At 37.4% G+C, this 27,897-nt stretch overlaps 2 protein-coding genes across 2 annotated transcripts; both read left to right on the forward strand.

Annotated features, from left to right (window-relative positions):
* Positions 1–1,476: 1,476 nt before the first annotated feature.
* Positions 1,477–11,238, forward strand: htr3b (5-hydroxytryptamine (serotonin) receptor 3B). The gene is made up of 9 exons (XM_044221758.1): positions 1,477–1,608; positions 2,744–2,907; positions 3,126–3,170; positions 3,591–3,700; positions 4,703–4,872; positions 6,322–6,479; positions 7,971–8,181; positions 9,353–9,562; positions 10,023–11,238. The coding sequence occupies exons 1-9, from the start codon at positions 1,575–1,577 to the stop codon at positions 10,286–10,288; spliced, it is 1,368 nt and encodes a 455-aa protein (XP_044077693.1). The 5' UTR covers positions 1,477–1,574; the 3' UTR covers positions 10,289–11,238.
* A 1,859-nt stretch (positions 11,239–13,097) lies between these two features.
* On the forward strand, positions 13,098–25,604 carry htr3a (5-hydroxytryptamine (serotonin) receptor 3A). Its single transcript, XM_044221759.1, has 9 exons — positions 13,098–13,349; positions 14,745–14,908; positions 16,034–16,078; positions 16,502–16,611; positions 16,733–16,902; positions 18,343–18,503; positions 22,528–22,738; positions 23,205–23,438; positions 23,805–25,604. The coding sequence occupies exons 1-9, from the start codon at positions 13,280–13,282 to the stop codon at positions 24,113–24,115; spliced, it is 1,476 nt and encodes a 491-aa protein (XP_044077694.1). The 5' UTR covers positions 13,098–13,279; the 3' UTR covers positions 24,116–25,604.
* The last annotated feature ends 2,293 nt before the right edge of the window (positions 25,605–27,897 follow it).

Below are 27,897 nucleotides of genomic sequence, written 5' to 3' on the forward strand. Positions count from 1 at the left end.
TTTACAGTCTGTCTCTATACTGTAGGGTGTTTTCATCTTTTTTTCAGCTCTTTTTATTACAATGTTTGCTGTAATAAAATATGCTTCCTATTGAAGAAATAAGAAACATTTCGACAAACTCCGGAAAACAGATTTCTTTGTGATTTTTCACAATAGCCTATTAGACACTTTAAGCAACATTGACACAGCTTGATAATTGATTTTATTTTTTTGTCAGGTCATAGAAGTTTTATGTTTCTGTAGCCTACGTTTTTTTTTCTTGTGTCAGCTGACATCTGTCTCTGTCAAGCACTCGGCAGAAAAAATGTATTTAACCTCAAATGAGTTTGACAATCAAGTTTGTAAACCCTAAAAATAATTTGAGTTGTTTTTCCATTTTATTAATTAGTCTCTATTTTTCTTGCATTGCAACCTGGATTTAAATGCAGATAAACTTAAGGGGAAAGAATAGGACTGATTTTGACTTGAAGTGATTTGTGTTCATATTGTAGCCAATATAACATAAATTAATTTCCAGCAGAAAAAAAATCTCAAAGTAGTTACTTTTAAAGTCAAAATTATCTGTGGTGAACTGAGAAAACTCCAACCAGAATTGATCAAAATAGATTAATCAAACAATTGAACCATAATTTAATTTAAATCAGAAAATTGATATAATAAATAATGCAAATTGTTTACATCAATAATAAAGAAAATTGCAAATTGGGGTCCAGTAGTCAGGTGTAAATGTCAGCTTTATTAATATTCCAACTGCTTAACCCCATTAATTTCCTTTAGAAAACACTCTTTTCTATTCTGTGTGACAGTATCACAGGAACAATAATCTGTACCTGTTGCTCCAGCTTCATTTGAAATATTAAATACCAAGACGCAAGATGTTGTTTTTTATGGCTGCATCATTTTAAACACATTTCCTGTAAAATCTTTGGAAACTTTGGGGTTTTGAGTGCGATTTCAAAAAGTTGGGGGTGAATTTTATGTCTTTTGTTACTTGTACATCAGGCTACTTTGACATCAGCACCTTCATTAGTCCTCTGATGAAGGGGGTTGTGTGCTGTACAGATTTTAAAGCCCTCTGAGAAAAATGTGTGATTTGGGCTATATAAATAAAGCTGACTTGGTTGGTGAAATCGACTTCTACAACTGAAATTGGTTCGACTTTCACACTGAGAACTAATATTATTTCAAATAGACAGCCAAAGATGCACCTAAAGTGTACAACAACTAGTCAACTGAAAGTTCAGTTTGCATCATGACATGCTCTATTTGGCGTTTTCAGCAATAACAGATACCTAAGTGTTCATGCTCCTCTGTAATGAAGCAATACACTGGCACTAAACAAACCTTCAGGGAGTTTGCTTATTATATGTATCACCTTACCCGGGCAGTGGAAAATCAATATCAGTGCAACCAAAATGTCTTCACCACCCTGTTCACTGTTCTTCCCCAACACAGAGTACCACAACTCTTGAACTTATTTGATGAAACTGTGGATATTTTTGTGTTAACAGAGCAGACATTTTTTATGTGACACCTGGATAACACCTGTAATCTGGAAGTTGATTTTTAGCCTGATGTCTCTCATTTGGCTGACGTTGTTGTTCTCAGGTAAGATGCTCTTTTTGGCTAAAGAAATGTCCAGACAATTGCATTTCCTAAATAGTATGAAGTATTTGTTTGTACTTTTAAAATGACCTGCTGGGTTTTGTTTTCATTAATTTCCATCAAAACTGAGCTACTGTAAAGTTTTCAGATATTTCAAGCAACATTGCTCTTTGGAGTGTGACAGCTCTACGGCTCATTGCTTTCCTACTCATTTCACTTACATTAGGTCAGCGACCACTCTCTTATAGATTCAGTTTCAGTAGTGTCAAAGTTTATATGACACATGCATATATAATAATCAATGCACTGGTAAAGACAAAGTAGAGTCATTGTGCCCTCCATGTCATTGGTTATCATAAAGCACCACAACCACCACTGTGAGCGAATACATTAATATTATTGTGTAAAAAGCTGTAGAATTGCAAAGCTATAAAAAACCCACATGTAATGTGGTTTGCCGTTCACAATCTGTTTGATAAAAGTATAAACTCCATTTCCTTGAGGTCTGTCAGCGTAAAAATGTGATAAGCTTGTCAATACAGCCCACATTTATAGTTAGTATGCACTGTATTGCATTGTATTGAGCAACTTCATACATCCCTCAACGTTTTAGCAGGGCTGGACCCCCCCATCTCACTCACCCACTATTTTCCCACTCTCCACTGTTTTTGTATTGTGTTGCCTTTAAGTACCCATCAGGTATAGTGCACATGGCATATTAAACACGACAACCTCATTATATTTCTCCCAAAGCCCCAGAAACCGATCAGTAATCCAGTACTGTAATACAATGAGCCCTTGGTTTTCTGAGTGTCAATTAATGTGGTCATTTTTTTATTTTTTACAAATATGCACCATGTAAGCACAAATATCAAATGAAACAATAAAAGGTATTACACTTTTGACATAGCTCTAAATGTCTGGCCTCAACATTACGTAAAAATGCAGGAGACTCCTTAAAGCCCTGATCATTTTAGTAAGTGGTACATACAGTACTACCAAACAAATGTGCAATTAATCAAATTACCACAAACTAATTGCCACACAGTGAGCCTGGAGCCTTAGAGCCCCTTGAGGGTCTGGGGCCCCAGGGCAGTTGCCCGCTTTGCTATGTTGGTTATCTATCTTTGCCTTTTAGCTCATCTGGCTGAATGTGTGCCAGAGAAGCCAAAGAGATCAGCTCTGAATCAGCTGACCAGGACCCTTCTCAGGAAATATGACTGCGGAGTTCGACCTGTACACAACTGGACCAGTCTCACAACTGTCTACATAGACCTCATACTACAGTCTGTCCTTGACGTGGTATGTTAACTCTGAAAGCGCTCTGTTGTGATCACACTACTGCTAAAGTTTTTTACTCCACAGGATGAATAGCTTCATCAAATTCAAGTGAAGAGAAAAATATTTTTTTCAGTCTCATTGTGAATTTCTTGGCCATATACAAGGCCAGACAACTACTGCTCCACACAGTAGCCTTAGTATAAAACAAAAGTATCATTAAGACATTCTCCTTTTCACAGGATGGAAACGCCCAGAGCATAACTACAAGTATTTGGTACAGACAGGTAGGTGGCCTCTCATTTCACTCAGTGCTTACAACGAGAAACAAAAAGGAAAGATTAAGGAAAACAAGCATTTCCCCTCTCCATACAATGAATGTCTTTATAATTAAAACAGCTCTAATTTTCTACCTCCTCAGTGACTGAGTTCTACAGGGTGGCTGTTTCATATAATTTTTAACAGTTTTAAAAATGTTTGCTATTTTGAAGTTTATTCACAATATGCTGCAAGTCTTGTGAATTTAACAGTAGCTGTCACTTCACAGTGTATGTGAATTATGTAGTATTGATTGAAATACACTTCATCATCAATAGCACAGGCAGCAAAATTTAATTTCTTGTTTAAATGTTTTTGAAAATATTTGCATTTCCATTTAAATACATAAATTATGTTATTTTACCACAAACTTCCACCTCTTTTTTCAGATCTGGACAGATGAGTTCCTGGTTTGGGACCCAGAGGAGTTTGATGGTATCAATGAGATCTCTCTGTCATCTGATGCCATCTGGGTACCTGATATTATCGTTAGTGAATTGTAAGAAATTACTGAAACGATCCCTTCAAAACATTTTACTTTAGCACTCAAACTACAGTGTCTAAAGCAGGGTCCAAGATTTCGGAATGTGTTTTTTACCTTTCAGGTAGCCATTGACCTCCACTGATTTCAGTAAACTATGAAAATTAACTTGCAGAGACCATAGCCTGGACCACCACAAGCCCTAAGCATTGAATCCTTACATTAGAGCAACTATGAGAACAATTTAAAAATGTCTTCCTTTGGCGCCCCCCTGTGAGAGTATCAAAAAAGACACCAGGCCTTTCTCAATAAAGTTCAAATTTGTGTTCTTGGCAGTTCAAATTTGACAAGTTGAAAAGCAGGACGCAGTACGCTTTATTTGCAACAAGGACAACAGTGTTCTTTCTGACATCACCTGCTCAGCAAGGCTCAGGTGACTGCACAACTGTACGCCTGTTATCCTCACTGTAATATATATTTATAATAAAATGAAAAACATTGGAACAAAATTTCAACAAGGCATTATTTTTAACTATACTGCAAGTTGATAAATAACAGACAGTCTACAATAAGTAACTGGAACCCAAGGGCTGTCTGTAGGATTAGGAAAATGTACTAAGCAATCAAAACACTGTGGAATGCATTGAAAATCATACAATAGTTTGGTCCCTTAACATGGCTAAATGTTAACATTGGTTTAGAAAGGTTGTAAAAGAAATGGTCTTATCCTTCCTCTTATTCATATCCTCCTCTTTTCTTCTATCCTATGTATCTGTGATTGGTGTTGAAACTGCCCCAAGTTGATAATTTAAGTCTTATTAAATCTAATCGAAAGTACATTTCAACTCCACGGAGACCACCCGTGATAAACGTGAGCCTCATAGCACTTGGAACACCAAATGGCCACTACAGTTATGTAAAGAGGTCATCTTGACATAAAGGTGCGACTGACCAGTCTCATATTCTGCCATGTTGTCCACGTCTCACCTTTCCGCCCCTCTCCTTCATGTGTGTTCCCAGTGTGGACGAGGGGAAGTCCCCTCCGATCCCCTATGTGTATGTCAACTCCTCTGGCTCAGTGAAGAACTACCGGCCCATGCAGGTGGTGCTGGCATGCAGCCTGGAGATGTACGCCTTTCCATTTGACAAGCAGAACTGCAGCCTTACCTTCCGCAGCTGGCTTCACTCAGGTCTGTTTCCTGCCTGTGATGGGTTGGGGTAAACCTGTGTGTTGTGGTGGTCTGTAAGCTCAGTAAATTCAGGTTTAACACCTTTGTATTTGCAGAATAGAGTACTTGAGGAATATGATTTGGGTGCAAATGCCTAATCTTAGAACCTCTCAAACCTTATGAGAGCTTGACAAATCACTTTTACCTGAAGGTCTGCTTTTTCCAGAGGTTTCAACAGTTTTAATCAGCGAATGGAGTTTGCTCAGTTTTACAATCAATAGGGACCACCAGGAGCAGCAGCGAGACTCCCTTGTGTGCCTGGGTGTCGGAACATCTAGCCCAACTTTTCAAGTCATAAGGAGTCAACAGTTCTCACATACCATTTCAACAACTTGAGATCTCTGTTGGTTCACCCTAAAGACCGGACCCCCTGTAGAGGAAGACTATGATGGTGTGTGATATCACATGCTACTGTGGGGAACACTACATTGGCGAAACAACAAGGACCCTATACAAGAGGCTGAATGAACACCAGTAACAGACAACATCAGTAATGACCCAAACCAGTCACAGCATCGACTGGGAAGGGCTCAGAATCATCGACCAGGAATCAGCGGAGAGCTGGAGTTAAATCAAGGAGGCCATTCACTTCCGACACTGGAGACCATCTTTGAACAGACAATTAGGGCTGCAAATAACAACTATTTTCATGATCAATTAATCTGCTAGTTACTTTCCCAATTAACTGATGAATCATTTTTTCTATAAAATGTCAAAAAAATCTAAATTTTCTAAAGCCCAAGGTGACTTCTTCAAATGATTTGTGTTTTTCCGACCAACAGTCCAAAATCCAAATATATTTAATTTACTATTGAATAAGGCAAAAGTAAGCAGCAAATCTTCAACATTTAGAGGCTTTAGAGGTAATGGTCAGTATTTCTTCTTAAAAATGACTTAAATGCATAATCAGTTTTCAAAATAATTAATTTCATGTTGATCGACTAATCGTTTTAGCTCTAGTTCTAATCTCCCCCCACCTGTTGCCACGTGGATGAAGTTCCATAATTAGGTCACATGATGACAACTGAACCATCTCCATAACTCAGCAAACTTCTTCCACTGATGGACTCTAAGATGCTGATGAAAGGTCAGAAAAAGCTAAAAAGTGAACCTTGAGTTGAGATTATTTTGTCACACTTCATCATTAGCTTAGCACTCACTTGCTGTCTGATAGAGACACCTGCAGCAAGAATTAAATAGTCAATACACAATTTCCAATTCACCTTGTCTATATGTTATCAGACAGTGTAAGGAAACCTGAAGTAGCTGGATGAAATCCATGTATCACACAATCTCTGAGAATGCTCTTACTGTGAGGCAAAAGTGATGAACATGATTAAAAGAAAAAGCAGATATTTACGGCTTTTCTTTAGTGTCTCTTTTTATCCTTCATTATCTCTTCCTTTGCAGTGAAGGAAATAGACCTGGCTCTGTGGAGGAGCGCAGAGGCCATTGCTAATGATAAGAGGGAGTTCATGAATGACGGAGAATGGGAACTGTTGTCCATTCCTTCCAGCTACTGGCAAATCCACCAAGACAACACTGACTATGCCCACATCCAGTTCAATGTATGTGTCTTATTGGGATATTTTAAAGTAGAAAGTTAAAGTAAAGTAAGAGAGTAAAAAGGTTCAACTGCAACAGAGAGTCCGATATTATGTAGTCCTAATATTACTGGTGTCTAATGGTGTAATATTGTGGATGTTTAACTACTCTTATAACTGCACTGTGATGGCTGTGATTGCTTATCGATGGTGAGCTTTTAACTGTAGCCCTCTGTGGGTTAGTCCCCCCCACGCTGTGCTGTGGAATGGTAAAGTGTAAAGCAATTGGCCGTGACCTTCGTGGATCGGGCTAGTGAGCTAATGCCAAATGACGAGACTGAGACTGTTTCTGGCAAGTAAAGCGATAGATAGAGAGGGAGGCTGATAGACAGGGGAGGGTGAGCAACCATAATGAGACTGTCTCAGTGGCTGCCTGATCAATGGACCTCTTGTTAGTGGTGAGGAAAATGGCTCCATAGCCCTTTGCAGGTGGAGAGCAGGGAGCGCTGCTATTTATTCAGCTCAAAGAACGAAGGCTTTTTGGTAACGGAGCATTTCATGGCTCACTGGGATATTGTTACACTGTGGCAGTTTTGCTGCTAAAGGTAACTGTGCCATATAAAAAGAGTTTCTGACAGGAAATGCTTTTGTTCATTTCCAGTTCTGAGAAAATGTCATTTTAACAAAACTTGAGAAAGACCTGTATGAAGCAAAGGTTATGAAATGACAGCTGCAACACAATGGGAAGTAACAATTTTACACTTATGACCAAACAAATAAACACATCTACACACATATATTACGCAATGCAATACATACCGTATGCCCTGCAAAGTGCAAATACTCTTCTTACGTTGTATGCTCACATGGTTGACTAAGTAGAGAGGTGAAGTGAAACTAGAACTTTGACTCACATTTTGCTTATCTAGAGACTGCGGATGAATTTTAGCTATTTAGCTAACTATGGGACAGTCAATGACTGTCCATTGTCCCTGTTAAATAAACAAATAAAAAAACAAAACAAAACAAACATTTGTAATAATACAAATTCAGACCTGGGAACACAAGCTTGCTCAACAGTAGGTCATGTGGTTCACTCACTTTGACTAGACAATGTATTATTGTTGTTTATCTAATATTTCTGTTTTAGCAAACTTTAACAAACAAATGAATCACTGTTTAAGTAAGTGTAATTCCGGTGTCCCAGTAAGCCATGACAGTGTGACTGTGAGCCAGCATGCACAGTACTAGGACCTTGAAACTGAGGCAGCTAAATGGAATTCAGCCATCAATAGTTTTAATATTTACACCTGTGCTTGCATGTCAAAATGTCTTTCATGATAATGGCCTGTTGTGTTCTCAGAAATCTCTGAGACAAAACCTGGACAAATAAAAGCAAAACTATCTGCATGGCCAGACACCACTAGAGGAAGCATGTTTCAGGACATGTGGTTGAATAAATTACATTATTTCTGTCCTTCAGTTCTCAGCTCACTGTCCTCATCTTCGATTTAGGTATTGATCCGCAGACGCCCCCTGCTGTATGTGGTGGGTCTCCTCATCCCCAGCATCTTCCTCATGTTGGTAGATGTGATCAGCTTCTATCTGCCTCTGAACAGTGGCACACGCATTGCCTTTAAGATCAGCATACTGCTGGGCTACACGGTCTTCAGAGTCAACCTGACAGATGACCTGCCTTCCAATGCAGTCAGGACTCCACTCATAGGTGGGATATTTTATGATTTCTGTTTGTTGTTGAGATACTTTCAGTAAATTTGCTGTTTTTTTTGTTTTTTTTTACCATTCTATCCATTTAGCTTTGTTTTAGACACGATTTCTTCAGTTTTGTTGTCATGGTTTTTTCTGTCACCGTTTGGTATAAATGTACACAATTAAACTCCGTTGACAATCCATTTTGTTCTGTTGTTGTTTATTCTGTTGTTATCGCAACCAGAAAGGCCATTGTTCTCACATAACAAATTCCAAAATGCACTGTCTGAAAAACTTGAACTCCACTACCCAGAATTTCTTTAGAATGACATCTGTATGTTTACCAGCCCAGCCTGGTTTGTGATGTCTAATAGTACGAAAGATGAAAGAGAAAAAAGAACTTGGGCCTATTCTAAGAAGTAGGTTTACTGAGGGCTCTGAATAACTTTGCTGAGAAAAAACATGGAACTTCTTAAAATGTGGAACATGGACTGATGAAAAGAGACCTCTTCCAGGTTTCGGAGAAGGTTTCCCACCAGAGTTTACACAAAGATTAAATGAAGGAAAAAAAGTAAATAAGTTAAAACCATGGCTTCTCAATCAGTGGCAACAGAAGATATTTCTTTTTGTTTTTTGTTATATTCAAGTAATATCATAATTATGGGCATATTAATGCCATAGTTTCAACTAAAAACACCTAACTCAATCGTTACATCCATATGGACACCAATACTCCAATCATAACAAAATAAAGACAATACTGCAATTAAGGTGTAACTATAAAAACACCATACTCCGCACTATTTAGGTGAATGTGAATATTTTCATAGAAGAAGTATACTCAAATTTTTGATGGACATTTTAACCTGTAAACACCTTAATTAGAGTATTACATTTTCACCACATTTTATGTCACACAGAACATTGTGTGACAATTCAACTGCTTCACAGCATGTCAAAGAAGTTTTGCTAATGCTACAAACTTGTTGTGCTCCAAGCAATGCTGGAAGTCTGAGAATGTGACATATGTTGGGGGAGCTTCAATCATAAAACTATAAGTATAAGAACAGGAATATTGGTTGAATGGTGCTATGAGCAACCTGTGTTATCAATAATGCCTTACTCTGATTATTGGCCATAATCTAGCTGTTGATAGCTTTTCTGTTTTCTCTCCCCTCTCCATCCAGGTGTGTTCTTTGTGGTGTGCATGGCCCTGCTAATGCTCAGCCTGATCAAGTCTATACTGGTGGTGAAGCTGCTCCACCACAGTGAGAAGGAGGTCAGGCAAATGTCAGTGTCTGCCTGCCTGCTGGACAAGTATGGCTCAGCTGGTCACGACTTCACTGAGAGTGCTTTGACCTCCATCAAAGCCCTTGACTACATCAACCCATTGCAAGGTAAGCTACAAGCTCAAAGACTGAGATTTTCCAAAAGGCGATACCCCCTTGTGTTCTTGCTTTATGCTTCACCAAATCAAAGGTCTGTTTGCAAAAAACAGGTGCTCATTGGAGTCAAGGGTGAAAGAACACTTGGATAAAAGGAAGCCGCGAAAGTTTGGATGCTACAGATGTTCTGGTGTTGTTGTTGGCTACACAAAGGGTTTTTGACTAATGAATGGAAAACAGGAACGCCTTTACTTCCTTTTTCATCTATTCATGAATAAATAGGGCGAAGAGCTGTTCTATAGCCAGTGGAGATGAAACAGTCTGTACCAAAGTGTTTGGAAACTGAGCCAGGAATATTAATAAATTGTCCCATCCATAACGACTGGTTTGGATTGTTCACATTTATTTAGAGAAACTGCATGAATCTGTATTTTGTTCACATTTTAAACCAGATTCTTTGATCTCCTCATAGATTATGAGCTTGAGCCCTCACTGGAGGAGGATCTGCTGTCCCTGAATGAGATCCAGGCTGCTCCCTCTGGGCTGGAGTGGCTTCTCCAGGAGCTGGTTTCCCTCCGCCTGGCCTTATCCCAGGAAGACACGGAGTCTTCGGCTCAGGCTGAATGGCTGGCCCTCTGCTCTAAGCTCGACTGCTTCCTGTTCCGCTTTTACCTGTTGGTTTTGGTCTTCTATACCGGTACTCTGCTGTTGCTCTGGGCCAGTTGGAGCTTCGCCTGACCACACAATCATCAGACATAATGATTTTTTAATATTGTAGCTGAAAGCACTTCTTGCTTATGGTGTTTACATATTTACAATGATTTGGGATGCAGTACTTTAGTCTGTGTTGGAAAATCCTTAAGCAGACGGAACAATGTGTATTTAAAATATACGTATAATATATACTGTGGTCATATCTAATTTCCCTTCCATAAGTTTTTAAAAATGTAATAGAATAGAGGATATACTTTACATTGTATGTCAGTGCTGTTGACCAATGCACTCAGCACAAACAATCAGAACATCAGACATGTTGTAAACAACTGAGTTTATCCAGTATTAAATCAGGCAGAGCGCTGAAGTCGTGCTCGCTTCAGCTGATCAGCATTGTAAAATTGTCTTATTGATGAATCATATTTTTGCTACCAAGTGGCCAGTATCATCCAATCATATTCATGCGTTTTAGTCAAGTGTTTTAGGTAGCCTTTATAACTTGTCTCTATTACTCTGCTGATTCTCTAATGCCACCGCCTCCACCACTCCAACTTCCTTCTCATGTCTCATGTCATATTATACTATTTCTGTATCTGATGCTGTACCCAAAGTGTTTGTGGATTAGGTCTGTCAGCAGAATCCTCGTTGCTGTAAAACTGTACACACACACACACACACACACACACACACACAACTGTGTTAAGTATGGTAGGTCAAAGTTGAAGCATGAAATTTGCCTGTAAACTATGATGAATGTTTACAACTGAAAATATGGGTAATAATTTTACTGTTTGACTTGGTTTTCTCTTCCAAATAAGTTTGACTCATCTGTTGTTTATCTGGTTATATTTCTTGCCCCGTCTGACGTCTTTTTAGCAACATCATTGTGTTTCCAAATCTGAGCTATTATGTTGGTGAGTAACATTTGATTACAACCGATGCAAATGAAACTAAGCTAAAACTAAAAATGTTGTCCAAAAGTAGAACTATAACTTAAATATTCTGTTTGCATAACTTCCAGATATTTAATTGCCACTGAACAGCAACATCATAGTTTGATAGAGACATTATTGTATCGGATCTATTATATTTTCCCGACAGTGAAGATTTACTCAAAGACACTGTATAATAAAGCAGCTCTCCCACTGCCACACAATAGATCAATAAAACCCATTCAGAGCTCAGCTGCTGTGTCTCTATTCCCTGTTGGTTTCCTAATAGTCATGATAAGAATAAGTGCGGCATAGAAAACTTGCCGGTGGAAAGATCCATATTAATGCAATTTTTTACAGTGTCTGCAGACCTCTTTTTCCAGTGGATCTGGTTACATGATGTTATGCAACAGAGCTGAAGATAAATGTTTAGTCAATGCTTTGTTACTGTCTGTATGAGGTAACTAATGGCTGTGTGTTCACGTCAAGCTTTGTGTTTTCACTTTGTTGTGAATATGAATGTCATCCCAAGATGATTCTGTTCTTTTGAAATAAAAGAAAAGCCTTTAAGCTGTTCTGTGAAGATGATACATGATATAAGTGAAAATAAAAGCATCATAGAGTCAAACCAACCTGCCTATTTTCATTTCTGAAGTACACAAAGTCATGAGAAATGAGTCCATTACTAAATAACTACATGTATGTATACATTTTGAAAGACATCTATCTGCCCTCAGAGGCTGCTGTGTGTTCAAGTTCATTATTATTGCATTGTGGGAAGCAGATTTACAGCTGAAAAAGTCGGCGACCAAATATATCTGTAGGAAATTTGAACTAACATGAATAAGAACTAAACATATCTTGTTACAACTCTTCACTGCTCTAATTTATTGGACCTAAAGGTTCAAACTGGAGAGAATGTCAATTTGTTTTTGAAAGTGTTTGATGTTCAGGAATTTGTCATCTGAGTTTTATAGTCGTTTGGGACAGAATCACACAGTGAAAAGGGAACGATTGACAGTTCTTCTGTGATGTTTCTGTACATTAGTGATCATTAAGCCAGGCATGAACAATTCCAAAGAAAGCATGGAAAGGTGAAAAACAAGCCCAAAATGCAACTTGACTCAAACTCAACCTCAAAAGCCCAGTTTGCATTTTCCTTTTTAAATTTAGGTAGCTATTTGCATTCAGTTTCATGGTAACTATGGCATGATTATACTTATTATTAGAATTATTAGAAATACACTGTTCTACAAAAGTATGCAAACACACATGTCCACATACTTTGCACTCTTGGTCTGGAGCCATTTTTGACATTGTGGCTGTCCTGTGAAAACCATGTATCTCTACAATGTCAATATTTCATGAGCTAAGCTTTGGGACAATGCATTTTTCCGATAATCCAGTGGATTTTTTATTGTTTATTTATCTTAAGAAGTAAGAGCATTTTCTTAGCCCATAAATGAAAACTTAAAAAAAGAAAGAAAAATTATGGCATGTTTCTTAGGGAATACAAAGGTCTAAGTAAGTAATGCACACACAATTGGCAAATTAAATTTGATTTGATTAAATGATTTACTTTGAATATTGGCAGCCTTGAACTTCAATATCTGGGATTTCAACATAAAGAAAGTAAAAATAACTATGGGCACAGTAGGTTTTATGTGATGAAGGACATTAAATGCTGAATCTTTGCTGTCAGTAAGTGAGCTGACACTCCTGCCTAACAGACTCTTAATTGTTCTAAATCACCGTAACGTACTGGCCTGGTGTTGGCGTATTACTTAATTAAATGATTACTCAGACATGACATACGATCCGGTCACTACCTTGTTTTTCTGCAGTCTTTCAGCTCCATTTATCTCAGTGAGCTGCTGCTTTATTGAACAAGGAGGAGTGGCGTCACAGCAGATGGATACACTGAGCTGAGTGACACTAACAAGGTTTTGATAGTGGATGAGAGTAAAATGATGGATATAGTGGATGGATATGGAGATATGGGTGTCAGGCATCTCAAGGCCCTTCATCAGAGCGGCAGGCAGACTTCCACAGCAGGAGAAGAAAACACAGGTGAACTGGCACCATGAGACTCTCATCAGCCTGGACAGCACTCATTTTCATTCTTATTCAAAGAGCATCAAGAGCCTGCACAGGTACAGCAGCTTCTGTTTTACACTCCATTATATGCTGTCAAATATTTTACTGCTAACCTACCTAAGCCTAAGATATGACAAAGTCCCTTCACTCTTATTTGCCAGCAAAATTTGAGTCTTAGACCCATTTATGGTGTAAAAAAGCAGATGATCAAAAAAAAAAAATTAATTGGTTTGTGTGACACATCGTCATAGGGACTGACTGCAAAATCAGACATAAATGCTGAAGTATTATTTGCATATTCTGGCAAACACTTTCGATTTAAGGTTTACTAGACATATTCATTTTAAATATTTTTTAGATAATAGATATGACATTATATTACAGTTAAAGTGTTGCGAATGTGCTCTTTTTCAGAGTGACAATTAATGCAACAGTGTTTAAAAAAGTGATATATATATTTATATAGATCATTCAGAATGGCATCAAAGCTAAAGTGCCTAATAAAATCAAATAAAAAACATCACTGCTGACAGCAATTATAATAAGAAACTAGATTTTAAAAAACAGGAACAAAATTTATAATAATACAGTATGTATGTTTTGTCATTGTGATAAATTATTAGTTTTACAAATTCTTCTTCAAGTTCTTATTTGTTCAGAGTGGTTAATTATTAGATGACAGTTACCAAGCCATTAGGAATTACCGACATTGTTTCTCTAAAAATACAGCTTGAAGCATATTAGCTTCAAAATATAGATGTTGAATTTTGTTGTTTTGTTTGATTGGTATACTTTCATTTATGAAGAAATTTGTGTAAAATAGACCAAAAAGAATAAAAATGTTAGTGAAAATTCAAACAAATAAATGTAATTAAATAAAACTGACCCTTAACTAAAATCGCATTCAATCAATATAAGAGTAATCTTGCTCAAAAGTCAGTGACATGAAATATACTACATTTCATGGCATGGAAATTTCACAATTTAATTCAATATATTGTAGCATATACCATTTATTAAAAGTAACATTTCTTAAAACAGATAGTAACGGTTACTAAATACATTTCATGCCTCCGTTTCTTTTAGGTTCAGCGTTAACTTTAATAGAAGTCATTAGATATTTGTTTTTTCTGCTAATTTCAACTACGCAAAAACTTTTATTTGCAATTGCTTTAACCACTATTTACATTCAAGAAGTATTTTAATCATCCAGATCTTCAAACAAAGAAGCTTTTTATTTCAATGAGGATTACATTTAGAAAAAAATGTGTGCTCTATTAAATTACATTGTGTTTAACTTACACGCAGCCCTACTGATAAATATATTTGAATGTGTTTAATAGATGTTGATCCTTAATTAAATGTGCGTATCCTGCTGACAAGATAACACTGTACGTTTGACTTCTTCATATCAGTGCACATAAACAGATGAATATTTTGTAAATTTTCAGTGAAGAAACTGGGCAGCAGCACAGGAAGATTTGCCAATGCCACATTAGTGCGGCTATCTGAGTTTTTGAGTGCGGGGTATAAGAAGGGAGTGAGACCAGTGAAAGACTGGAGGACGTCCACTATAGTGGCCATAGATCTCATGGTTTACTCCATCCTCAATGTGGTGAGTTATGCTGCACAAATGGAGAAGTCCACACATCCAGAATGTCACACTAACCTGCTAACAGTGAACTGCTATGCAGTGTTATTTATGTCATCTACTGTTTGTGCCATTACTCCTTTAACTATTGTTTTATATGCCACATGTCTTCTGGATAATTATCTGCACTACACATACAAACGTGCAAACCTCATTGAGGCTTTACAGGGTGATATTTGATTTGTAACACTTTAAATTAACCTCATATTAATACAGCAGCACGGGAGGATTAACATGCTACGGTAATTGTGGCAAAAATTAGCTGCTGATTTAGACTGTCCTACTGTGCTGTAATACTACCTGGCCCCAGGTTTGCTGTGTGGTAATTTGATTAAACCCATTCATTTAGAAATATGCATACACAGAAGCCCTAAGACAGGGCCTCAAGATTAGGAAATAAAGCAACCACCTTAATCACTTTAAAGTCCCTTATCATGTCAGTTGATATTGTGCTTCAGTGGTGCATATTCCCAATCACATTTTCAATTAAATTAGCACAAACTAGTTGACACACAGTAAGCCTGGAGCTTATTGGAGCTTGTGTGTTAGAAAATGATGTCTTAAAACCAGATTGGCTGGAGTAAACTCAATAGGCCTTTTTCACACCACACATTTTGATAGTCATAGTAGGAAAAGCACACGCATTACTAATAACATTAACAATGGCTCTGTTAATGTGTCCCAGAAAGCCACAACAGTGTGAGAGTAAGCCAGCATGTACAATACCAGGACCCTAAAACCAAAGCAGCTCAATAGAATTCAACCATCATTAATTTTATTTTTTATACCTGTGGTTTTCCTACTGTGACATGTCAAAATGTGTTCTGTGAAAAAGGCCTATGGAAAATGGAATTTTTGAATTACTTATTTGTAGCTTTATTAAAAATATTCCCATAAACATGGGGTTGTTCAATTTAAATGTTACTTAAATATGTAAATGTAAATATGTAATAATTATAATATATTAAGAACACAATTTAAGTATATAAGATGTATATGAATATAATACACAATATATTTCTATATTACAATATAATTAATATCAAAATATTTTCCCTGAAAACTCTGTCTTCTTGTACTCTGCTACAGGATGAGAAGAACCAGGTTTTGACAACATATGTGTGGTACAGACAGGTAAGACAAATGCATTTCCAAAAATCAAAACATGTACTGTCATCATCAAATGTACTTTCCCCATACTACATCTGGAGCATAGCTATTTTGGTTTACTGCATTATTATGCTATCAAATATTTGATCCAATAAACCAATTTGTCATGCTTATAATAGCAAACTTACGGCAAGTTGTAATTACATTTAGTACTTTGACAATTTGACAGTTTTAATTGTGTGGTATTTGTGTATTTTTTTCCTTTTCAAAACCATCTTACTCTTGTAAATGTCTTGACACTTTACCTATAACATGTATTTTCTGTTACTAAGACACTAATGCTGTATGTGTTTTACACACACTGTGCAACAAAAATATATCTATAATTATTATCATATTTACATGGTGTTTTACGCATTTAGCTTCTTCTGTTCTTCAATATTTTAGTCGTGGACAGATGAATTCCTGGTCTGGAACCCAGAAGACTTTGATGAAGTCAAACAAGTTTCTATACCTACCGCTAATGTATGGGTGCCTGACATCCTCATCAATGAGTTGTAAGAACTGCTGCTGTTGATACCATTATTTCTGCTACTTCTCTTAATCTACCAGGGCTGTCTGTAGCCTTTCCTTGCTCCTAAACAAATCATTGTTGTCATTTTTGTCTCTGACCTGCAGTGTAGATGTGGGGAAGTCTCCAGACATACCTTATGTCTATGTGACACATGATGGACTGGTGCGCAACTACAAGCCCATCCAGGTGGTCACAGCCTGCACTCTCAACATCTACAACTTTCCATTTGATGTCCAGAAATGCAGCCTCACCTTCCAGAGCTGGCTACATACCAGTAAGACATTCTTTACTTACTTACACACATTTCCAATGTGATTGAACTTGTTTTTGGTTTAAAACATCACACATACAATCTTTCATGCATTTTATTAAATTAAGAAAGGTCTACAGAAGTTTAATCCTTTATGCAGAAATTAAAATTACATTAACATCAGGATCTGCATTTGCGTGTTTCATGTGATTTTGGTTTTCTAAATTAGTTTTCATTATATGACAAAGCCACAAAGTATATTACAATATTTCTTCATTTATAAGGATGTGTGTAGTTTCCTTAATAGGTTAAGGTATCAGGGAATAAGGTCTCCAACTAGATAAAAACGATTGCAAAGTACATTCCAGATACTGCTCTACAATGGAATAGCCACATTAGGTATGGCAGTGTTAGCTTTGTGTTAACTCCAAAATTAACACAGAATGGAACCCACTGCCTTTAGAAATATATACTGTATACGTTAATATGTTTAAATCTACATTATAGGATAACCAGAGTTTATTACAACTTGGGCTCTATTTTCATAGCTTTGCCCATCATTTCTATCAGTAATAATAACATTGTATTCACCCGTTAATTGCTGAGATCTAGTAACTCAGCGACATACTAAAAATAAGTAAGACAGGGCAAGAGACACAAGCAGTCGATCAGACAGGTTGTACACAAACCCCCCCAGGTTAGCCAAACTTGTTTAGGGGAAATAAAAGAATGAGAACAGAAAAATGATTTCCCAAACTGTCCATTGTAAACATCATCACAGTTTACAGACCAACTTCCAGGTTCAGCTTTGGCATACTGTACTTGTTAGGTCTGTGCACACAATGTTATCAACACAGGTGAAAAAAACTACAAAAATAAGAGCCAATTTGTAACAATAATAAGAGCCAAGTTGTAATAAACCATACTTTAAGCACCTTGCGACAAAAATATCTATGCCAACACCACATAAATTTTCCCCATGGAGGGATTACTTCAAAAACGTCAAAATTGTGTCAAACTTAGTCTCTTATACATATACTAAAATCTTTTACCAAAATAAAACTAGTTTGGGCCTATCCAATTATCATTTCTTAGTGGATGTTTCATTCTTGAGCTCATAACTAATTTAAGCAGATTTCAAACATTTTTGGAATATTTACAGGAACTTTACATTAGCAGCATCCCTCTGCAGCTCTCTCAATGACTCAAACTATTTGCCATTGTGCTACTTTTGACGTAATTCTGGCAAAATGGTGAAAAATATTCACTGGCATCAGAAAAAAAAAAATCCAATTCTCTCTTCATCTCTTTTCATCAAGACTTGAGTAGAACAACTATCCTGTTCTGTGCATCCATGCAATCTCTCCTGCTGTGAAATGTGCTTAGAGAGCAGAGTGGTGGGTGAAAGGTAACTTGTTGCCATGGCTGTTTCATGCTGCTCCCAACATTGTGTTCGATCTGTAGTTGATGACATCAACATCACCCTGATGCGAAGCCCTGAGGAGCTCAGGGAGGACAAGAGTGTCTTTATGAACCAAGGAGAGTGGGAGCTGCTTCATATACTGTCCAACTACAAGATCTTCAGTGTGGACAATGATGACTATTATGCTGAGATGAAGTTCCATGTAAGTATTTGAAATAAAGATTTTCCGATATATATGTAGAGCAAATGTGTGGTGGTCTAATCTTGTATCAAAGGTTTTCTCTTTAGGTGGCCTGACCGCAAGACCTGCCAGAATGCTGTTATTGTAGACATTAGTTATCTTCTTCTTTCTTGACTAAAACTGTTTTCCTATTAATAACAACACAACAAACATCATAGGCAAAAATATTCAAATATTCCCAATGTACTCAAATGTCATGACAGCTTATCTGTCAATGGCAGGATTTTAATGTTTGAAATGTGAAGAATTGATGAAAAATGAGCACACTGAGCTACAGATATGACAATAAATAAGAATGTAGACTTGAGTGAGATAAATCTGTAGCACCCCATCACCTTAAATTGTGTCTAACATGGCGTGGACGGACTTCAGATTAGACAGATGGGGGCTTTGAGTTCTTTACTCAAGGGAGATATCACAAAGGTTTACCTAACAAAGGTGAAATAATTACAACCTGCTAACAAAAACTACTTACTTTAATTCAGGACTATTCACTTACAACTATATAGTCTTTTCAATTAATGACCCCAGACAACAATGTGAAAAGGAAAATACTTTAATGTGATTAACAAGTAATATTTTGCCCTAAACAATTTAAATTCAACCAAAAAAAAACTCATTTAAAATAAGAATATACTTAAAATAAGAATATACTCCTTTAAACTAAGAATATACTATTTCATCCAGGAGGCAGCATAGCCTCCAATCCCCTTGTTGCTCTCAGAAATGTTCCTCAGGACAGTGGTGAGGTAGTCCAGAGGTAGCCAATGCCTGAACAAGGCCCTCTTCCGGCTTCTCAACAAATGGCAGGACCACAGGCAAGGTCAGTGACTTGGGGAATGGTGTCACTCTTCCAAGTACACAACCTGCTCAATCCTGCACTTGAGCAGACCAACCATCTTGTACTTCAAGTCATCCATGTTTTCCATATATGACATTGCTCTGGAAAACATGGCTTTTTGTGTTTGATGGTAGGCCAAGCCAAGTGTTGCAATCACACCACTCACGGAATGTTTGGGCATTTGCATGTGCACATGTGGTGACACCACATAGAGCTGCACAAAATGAAGCTGGCTGAACTTGAACAAGGCCAGGATGGGGTGTTTAATATCCATGGCCATGTTGTCCAAACTTGTCTGGAAATTAGCTGCTTCGTGTAGTGAGAGCGCTGTGAACAGGCATCCCCCAAACCCTACAAGGTCTTGTAGGCCATACCTTGACCACAACAAAGGGTTGTTGTTGGGTTGGGCATGTCAAGGAAATCCAGAGCAACCGGCAAGAGTGATCAGAATGTACAGATCATCATCAGTATTGTTAGCATGTTTGACGGCTGAATTCAAAATCTGCAAAATGAATGGTAGGTCCTGTTGGAGTAGATTCATTTTTGCGGTACTGGTCAAACACTGCTTTTGGATAGTGGGTCGTTGGATGTCTGCAGGATCAAAGGCCATCAGCAGCTCTCGCAAGTGGGTGGTGACTTCATTCAATATAGTTGTTGCCATTTCCTAAATCTGTTCATGTTGAACAGATTAGGGTTAGGGTTGGTGGTGCTTGAAGGAACAGCGGTCATATTGAGGAGGTAGCCACCATCCATACCGGCTGCTACATAGCCTAAGCAATTTCTGATCGCCTTCAACCCTTAATCAGTGAATGATGTGAGGTTTACATTTTTTTATCAAATGACAGTGAGGAACAAGTATTTGATACTGGAATTTGGGCAGCCAGTGGATGCCCTGAGTGATAGCCTTAAGATTACTTAATTCTATCACAATGCCATCAGTGTTTTAGGTGTATTCCACTGTGTCCTTTGGCTTGTCTATGACACTTGGGCGAAGTGCAATGCGAACATCATCGCAGTGCAAACTCTTCAACAGATTCGAAGGAGTCAAAAGCAGACAACAGATTTTATGTGTTTTCTGTTGCTGACATTGGCATCACTTGGCACCGGTTGAACCTCTGAAGGCAACAGATTGACCTTAGTTGGAACCAGTGAGAAGTCAGATACTGGTACACGATTTCTTCTGTACCCAACAGGGCACAAGGGGAATTCATCAAGCATGAGGGAATATGGATTAGGTGGTCCTTGGTCAGACATGGTTTGAACAAGGTAAGTACAAGGCTAAAACACAATGAATCAGGTGAATACTGACAGGCTAAAAAAGCTGTACCAGTAAAAACAGAAACGGTTTGTCAAAATCTTATGATTCTCAACAATTCATTGATATTCTCTAGAGCAGACGGGAAAGAAAAAATGGGACGGCAGCATGACAAAGGCCGGATCAGAAATGAACAGAGCTTGCCAAGTGCCCTTGAATGCTCATAAAGTTTTTGCTTTTTTGCTGTTCTTACTTGTTTTTTATTCAAATAAAACAAATCTTTGTGCTTTGTACATTATTTTAGAGTTTAGTAAATGCCCCTAAAAAAATCAGTTCATAGGCTACTTTCTGATAAAACCAACCTAAAACATGGCATAAAACACTTCAGTAAGCATAAAGTGAGCACACACACTTAAATAACATTTTTGTAGGCCTGTTGGAGGCTTGGATGTAGCCTACAGTAGAATTGTCTTCACTCAAACCAAATAAAGGCAAGTAAAGTTCAAAGTTCACTTACAGTTCTGTTTCAATCCTGGAGAGGAGACAAGTTGAGTAGCAGGCGGTAGTGGAGGCTGACATCTTCGTCAGAGGCACCCAAAGGCTTTTCCGGTCACCAGTGATGCTATCTGACCTACTGCCAATCAAAACAAGTATCACTGATTGGCCTCTGATAATGACCAAAAAATATGTGTTTCTTATTGTGTTAACCTCACATATTCATTCAGACAGGGAGTAATGAAGGTAAAATGTTTATTGATAAGAGGGGAATGATGGTGGGAACACAGCGATCCTAAGACACAAAACAAAAATTAGCAGGTGGCAGGCAAACAGAAAGCAGACGCAGACAAAATGCTAACAATAGCAGAACTTGGCCAATAAATAACTGTCAAAGAGGGTGAAACAATAATCTCGCAATGAGTGGATGACGAGCCAGAGTAGATATACTGCAGGAGACGAGCTGATAGGAGGCAGTGGAGTAGACTGGGTGGGGTGAATGGTAGATTGAAGCCAGGGAAACACAGAGAGAGAAAGAGAGACATGGGAAAACAAGACACAAGGAAGGGGAAAAACATCTGGGAACACTAGGTAACACTGTCACAACCGTAACATTTCTGATATTATCTAGAATCTATTTGAGTTCCTTGTTGAAATATTTACATTTCACTTTATTTAGAACTAGCTAAATTACTTACTAAGTTTTAATGCATCTCTTTGCTGTTTTTACCTGTTTTATTTGGAACTAAATTATTTTTATTAATTCCTACTTCTGACACTGGGGCTACAAATCTTTACATTTTTAATGGGCCATTCTGAATATTTTGAGAAAACTTGAAAACTTGTGGTGCAACTGCAAGGTCCCTGGTTCAAATCTGGCTACAGTCTCTTTACTGTTAACTAAAATAATAAAGGCAGAAATGGCCCCCAAATAATATGAAACAAAATTAAGTAACTGTGGGTCCAAATAATTGGGTATTTTTGGGAAACATGCTTATTTGCCTTCTTTGTGAGAGTGAGATGAGAAGATATTAATCTCATGTTTGTGCGTTAAGTAGCCTACAGAGCTGGAGTCAGGACAGCAGGACAGGGCAGGGTAGCATTTAGCATAAAACTGGAAACCAAAACCTGTGCTCACCAATCATATCTGGCAACCCATGGTAGCCTGTAGTCGTAAAAGTTGCTCAGAACTAATGGGCAGATGGATAAATTGTTGTTTTTACATTTCTATTTGTGATTCTGATTAAACTAACAAGATACAACGTGTTCATTAGTGACAAACTTAAGACGGAGCTGTTTTCTCGTTTCCAGTCTTTATGCTAAGCTAAGCTAACCATGTCCTGCCTTTTTTGACAGCAAACATTTTGACTTGACTTAAAACCTACATTTCCCAGGTGGTGATCCGACGGCGGCCATTGTTCTACACTGTGAACCTGCTGCTGCCCAGTATCTTCTTGATGGTGATGGACATTGTGGGTTTCTATCTGCCACCAGACAGTGGAGAAAGGGTTTCCTTCAAGATCACTTTGCTGCTGGGCTACTCTGTCTTCCTCATCATTGTATCTGACACTCTGCCTGCCACCGCCATAGGAACCCCGCTGATAGGTGACTGGGATCTATTGCTGCTTATCAGCAGTTTGTATTCAGAATAGGATTTCTGCTTATGACTTTTAGATATTTTGCCTGAAAATGATCTTATTTTACCTCTAAATTGATGTGGAAATAATAAAACAGAAAAAGGTTAGTAAACTATAATGTCAGGAGAGCACAAAACAAAATGAGCAGCAATTAGTCTGCAAGTCAAGCATGCATGGACAGTTTGGTGAGGGCAAAATAAGTTCTGATAGTGAACTCAGACTAAATTCAAGCACTGATTTCAGGATTTTGGAGGGCTAGAGAATATCCCAGCATGCATTTGGTGGAAGGCAGGGAAACATTCTTGACAAGTTACCACTACATCATAAGTTTATAACAGGCACTACTACTACTACTACAATACGTTACTGCTTTTAAAGAATATCCGCAAGGGAATCATCATCAAACACCTTGTCTCATCTTACCTGTTCTGTAGGTGTGTACTTTGTGGTTTGCATGGCCCTCCTGGTGATCAGCCTAACAGAAACCGTGCTGATTGTGCGTCTGGTCCACAAGCAAGACCTGCAGCCCCCTGTTCCCCACTGGGTGAAGTACGTGGTGCTGGAAAGAGCTCCAGTCCTCTTCTGCATCCACAAGAAGCACCGCCTCTGCTCCACACTGTCCTCCCAGGCCTCCGACCTGGAGCACTACAAGGACAACTACGGGACTGGTAATGTTTCCTCATTATGTAAATAAAAAACTAAACCGGGTGACATTACATTTACTTCTTTCATTTCTTTCCTTGGCTGTTACAAGTTAGTGGTATACTATATAGATTTACTTTTTACGAGACAGGGATGGTTGGGCGGAAAATTAATTACCAGTAGTGAGGATAAAAATGTAAAGTCATTAAAATAAATAGGGTTTATCGCCTTAGGACCATGAATGAGTTTTATATTTCTGATGTATGAGTGGAGGTTTTCACCCCCTAATGGCACAGAAAAAAGGTCATTCTCTTTGCTTCAACCTTTAGACCTACTTCAATGAAAAGCTACAAATTTCCAAAGTAAAATGATATCCTTGTTCCATCCTGCAGCCCAGTGCACCCTCCACCACACCTGTGAGATAGGCCGAAGGCATAGCCATCATGACAGGGAAGACGGGCTGCTCGGGCTGGGCCTTCCCCCCTCCAGGGACCCCACACCGCCTGTCATGGACAACATCCTACAGGAAGTGACAGCGATACGCCACTTCCTGGAGAAGAGGGACAGGTGCCGGGAAGTTGCCAAGGAGTGGCTGCAGGTCGGCTATGTGCTGGACGTGCTGCTCTTCAGAGTTTACCTAGTGGCTGTGGTGGCCTACAGCATCACACTGGGCACGCTGTGGTCAGTGTGGCAGGTCGCCTGAGTCTCACCCCTGTACTGCTGTGGACACAAGCTCAGTGGGTAGAGCGTGGGATTAAAAAGGCCAGAGTTATTGGCTCTATGCCCTGTGTAGCTCAGTGGATACAGGGAGGCACTCACATAGTAATGGAACAGGGAAAGGCTTCCTGTAGTTGGGGCCTATGTACAAAGGTTAAGTAACCAACTGGGTTTGCCACTATATCCCTACAAACATTAATATTATCATCATCATTTTAGGTTTGATCAGAGAGTTTTAAAGTTACATGATATAAGTGCAATCCGAGATGCTTTTCAGCGCCAGCCCAAGGCAAGCAGAAACTGACATACTGCCCCACACACTTAGAAATGCAATTATTGTTCATCCTTATGAAGGATTAAAAAGGATGACAGAAGTAGTAACAAAAAAAAACCAAACAAAATATTTTAGTTAAGGGAACCACTTTAATACCGCTGGCCCATCTCCCTATAAGACAAACAAACAAAGATTAATTTACAATAAAATAAAAAGTTAAAAATACTTGAACCTGGTAAAACATTTAAGTATCTGTTAAGTTTCTTTTTCATATTAAGTGCAAATATAAAGAGTTCTAGAAAAATCCCCATACATTTATTTACTTAAATTACGTCTGGTTATGTTTAGAAGAATAAATGTCTTGGGGGTAAAGGCGTTTAGGATAAAATTTAAAACAAACATGTAATATCGCCACGATAATTTGTGCCTTTAAAAGCTTACTATTGGCCAAACCTGAGAAGAAACCAGACAAACTGTTGTGATAAAGGTCAAACCTGGAAATAACCAGCACTAATGATACAGTTAAGAATAAAATTTGGACTAAGAGACAGGTTGGTGTGCAGTAAGATATTTGTTAACTTTCAAGTTTTAATATTGCTGTTATTGCAGTGTAAAACATCTATATAAATATTTAAAATAAGTATTTACATGGATGAATAAATAAGGAATTTATATTAGTGAAGTAATAACTGTATATGATGACCTGTTTTGCACTACATGTATATTAAGGAAAGCATTTGACTGCATGTCCCCTTGCCTTGAATGTGGAATTATAGATATTCACACAGATTGTTGAAGAGATGCATATTATTTGTTTATTTTCACGTAATGGTCACAAGTCTGTAAGTGAAATGGTGGAAACTTGTAGAGCTTCAAATACATATCAATATAATGTTTAACTTTAATGTGTAACCTCATATTATGTAATCTGTCTAAAAACTATTATAATGTTGTAATATGATTTTCGTAACTCACAGCTTGGATAAAGGTTTCTGTGTACAGTAACTGATGTGTGCTGTAACGTTTTACAATTTTTTACTTTTTAATCAATTGTGTAGCTATGTCAACAAGAGATGAAATGTAATTATACACAGTGAAAGAGAAGGAATTGCATATATTTCAATAAATGTAACAATGTTTCATTCTTATAAGCACTTATGTGCCCATATGTGTTCAGCAACTAAATAAAGCATTTACCCTCTTCACCTTACTTTTTTTGGAAGCCCATGTGGGCCGTAATTATAGAAATAAAAAAGTAAATAATTAACATTTAAAAAAAAATTGCCATTAAATTGTAAAATAATATGAAATATGTTATCAAAGCTCATCTCATTATGAAATGTTATTTCATCTTTTATTATTTTAACAATGACTAGCTGCTAACCTGTAGCTCACCCTGCAGAGGCATTTCTTTCCAGTGCAGACACAATATATAAAATGGAAAAACAGACTTTTAAATTGAATTTTGAAATCTAAATTTCAACCATGAAATAAAAAATAGCTCCATAAAATAATTCAAATTATTTATGTGGTAGTATTTATGTATTGGTTCATGTATATGTTTTCTGTATTCATTAATTTGATTGTATTTGATAAAGCCTCACTTTTTAATTGAATAAGTTTTGACCCACCTGGACTTCCGCACTTTTGGGTTTTAGCATTTTCATTTCCCACTCCAATTGTTTCAAATGGCCACAAATTAACTGGGTGTAGAATTTAACTACAAAAGATCCATCATCACTCAATTGAAACTGCAACTTTAACACATGGCAGAGTCCATAGAACATTACACTATATACATGGTCATTTGGACTTTTGCATTCCCTTGTTCACAAAATAAATTCATAGTGTGTATTTTCATGAACAAATAATTTTTGAATGGCACGAGTACCACTGTCCAAGTCCAATGAAAAACATGTATCTCCGTATTTGTTTTTAAGATGAACTGAAGGATTAAATGTTCTGTGGGTTGAGAAGATTCTCCTACATCTTAGGGTAGAAAAAACATCCATCCACTAATTGAATTATCCAAAAAATCATGACACTCTTGAACGTATGTCATGAAAAAGTGATTATTTGGAGACAGTGAATTATTACTATATATGTATCTAATAAGAATAAGATGATTATTTCTAATTCTTTATTTTAAAAAAACTGTAAATTGTCAAATATATTGTTTTCTTAATTACCATACTGTAATATGATTGTCTGTGACCTGTGTCATCTATGTTAAATTGTTCAATTGATAATAATAATAATTAACTTTTTTTTGAAGCACAAACAAGTTTACAAAGTGCTTCACAAAAAAAAGAATATGCACAATGCAATTTAACTACACAGTGCAATTACAATTTCACATAGGTGAAATGTGTCAATACACTGCTGATATGCTACTGTTTATTCTGTGACTTAAGGTGTTTAAATATCCATATAGACACAAATGCTCATGATTAGCTACAAACCTGATAATAACGTATTAAAATACTACACTGCTTATTCGTTGAGTTACTCCTGCAGTTCACCACAGCAGCCAGAGGATGGCACCATGCACAACCACATCAGTTTCCCTCAGCAACAGTGAGGTACAAGGTTTTCTCATGCTACCACTGGGATGGTGTCACTGAATATTAACATGACTTATCAATACGTTATTTAAAAAAACATTAATGCAGCTCTTTGAGCAAAATGAAAACACAATGTGAAAGAGATAAATGGCAAAATATTAATATAAAAAAAATTTAATTCCTTGTTTGAAAGAACAAAAAAAAATAAATAAAAAAATCATGCTGACTCAACGTGAGTCCCTTTTTTTATTTTTGCAGTTTTAGGTTGTTCCAGAAGAACCTGTCACGTCACAACAAAGATCCTCTAGTTTAGAGTTTAGGTTTGTATTTGTACTGTCCAACAAAGAGCGATGACAGCAGCTGCTCAGTCATGCTCTGTATGGAGAGTGAGTCAACTTAGAATTGTAAAGAAAAGTTGCTGTTGCAAGACTGGGCTTTGGAGGTTAAGAAGCTGTAGGTCAAATAAGCCTTACCTTACTTACAAATACAAACCATACTCTTTATACACTGTTTTTACACAGTTACAAGCGTATTCATTTATTTGTGTATTGATTTTTTAATTTATACCAAAACGTGAAGTTGCCCCAACATGTCATCTGTGTAAATTTAGTCCAATGTTAGCTAAAACTAAAAATGCTGAAATGCAAGTATTCCACATCAACAAAATGTTTTTTTGTGAAACATACTGCCGGGATTCTTTAATTTATTACACAGAACGGTCACACTGATCACTTCTGCAAACATTTGGGTAAAGATAAACAGGGAATTTGGTGGGTTAGAGTGACAGGGTGGGATTATCTAGACTGTGTGTTGCCCTTTCTCATGTTTTTACTTCTTTTCTCCTCAGTTTATTTAGTTGATATTAATGCTCCTATGTTTTTCACTTACTGATTGAATATCAAGTGGTTACCTGTATAACACATCCTTTGG

This window comes from Siniperca chuatsi, linkage group LG14, assembly GCF_020085105.1.
Source record: "Siniperca chuatsi isolate FFG_IHB_CAS linkage group LG14, ASM2008510v1, whole genome shotgun sequence".
NCBI classification, from domain to species: domain Eukaryota; kingdom Metazoa; phylum Chordata; class Actinopteri; order Centrarchiformes; family Sinipercidae; genus Siniperca; species Siniperca chuatsi.

What these genes read in the sequence shown, in the direction of transcription:
- htr3b (XM_044221758.1), top strand. Translation starts at nt 1,575, where the DNA reads ATGTCTCTCATTTGGCTGACGTTGTTGTTCTCAG. An exon ending in GCTGACGTTGTTGTTCTCAG is followed by an intron (nt 1,609 to 2,743) that starts GTAAGATGCTCT and finishes TTTGCCTTTTAG; the next exon opens with CTCATCTGGCTGAATGTGTG. An exon ending in GATATTATCGTTAGTGAATT is followed by an intron (nt 3,701 to 4,702) that starts GTAAGAAATTAC and finishes GTGTGTTCCCAG; the next exon opens with TGTGGACGAGGGGAAGTCCC.
- htr3a (XM_044221759.1), top strand. Translation starts at nt 13,280, where the DNA reads ATGAGACTCTCATCAGCCTGGACAGCACTCATTTTCATTCTTATTCAA. An exon ending in GACATCCTCATCAATGAGTT is followed by an intron (nt 16,612 to 16,732) that starts GTAAGAACTGCT and finishes TCTGACCTGCAG; the next exon opens with TGTAGATGTGGGGAAGTCTC. An exon ending in ATGCTGAGATGAAGTTCCAT is followed by an intron (nt 18,504 to 22,527) that starts GTAAGTATTTGA and finishes TACATTTCCCAG; the next exon opens with GTGGTGATCCGACGGCGGCC.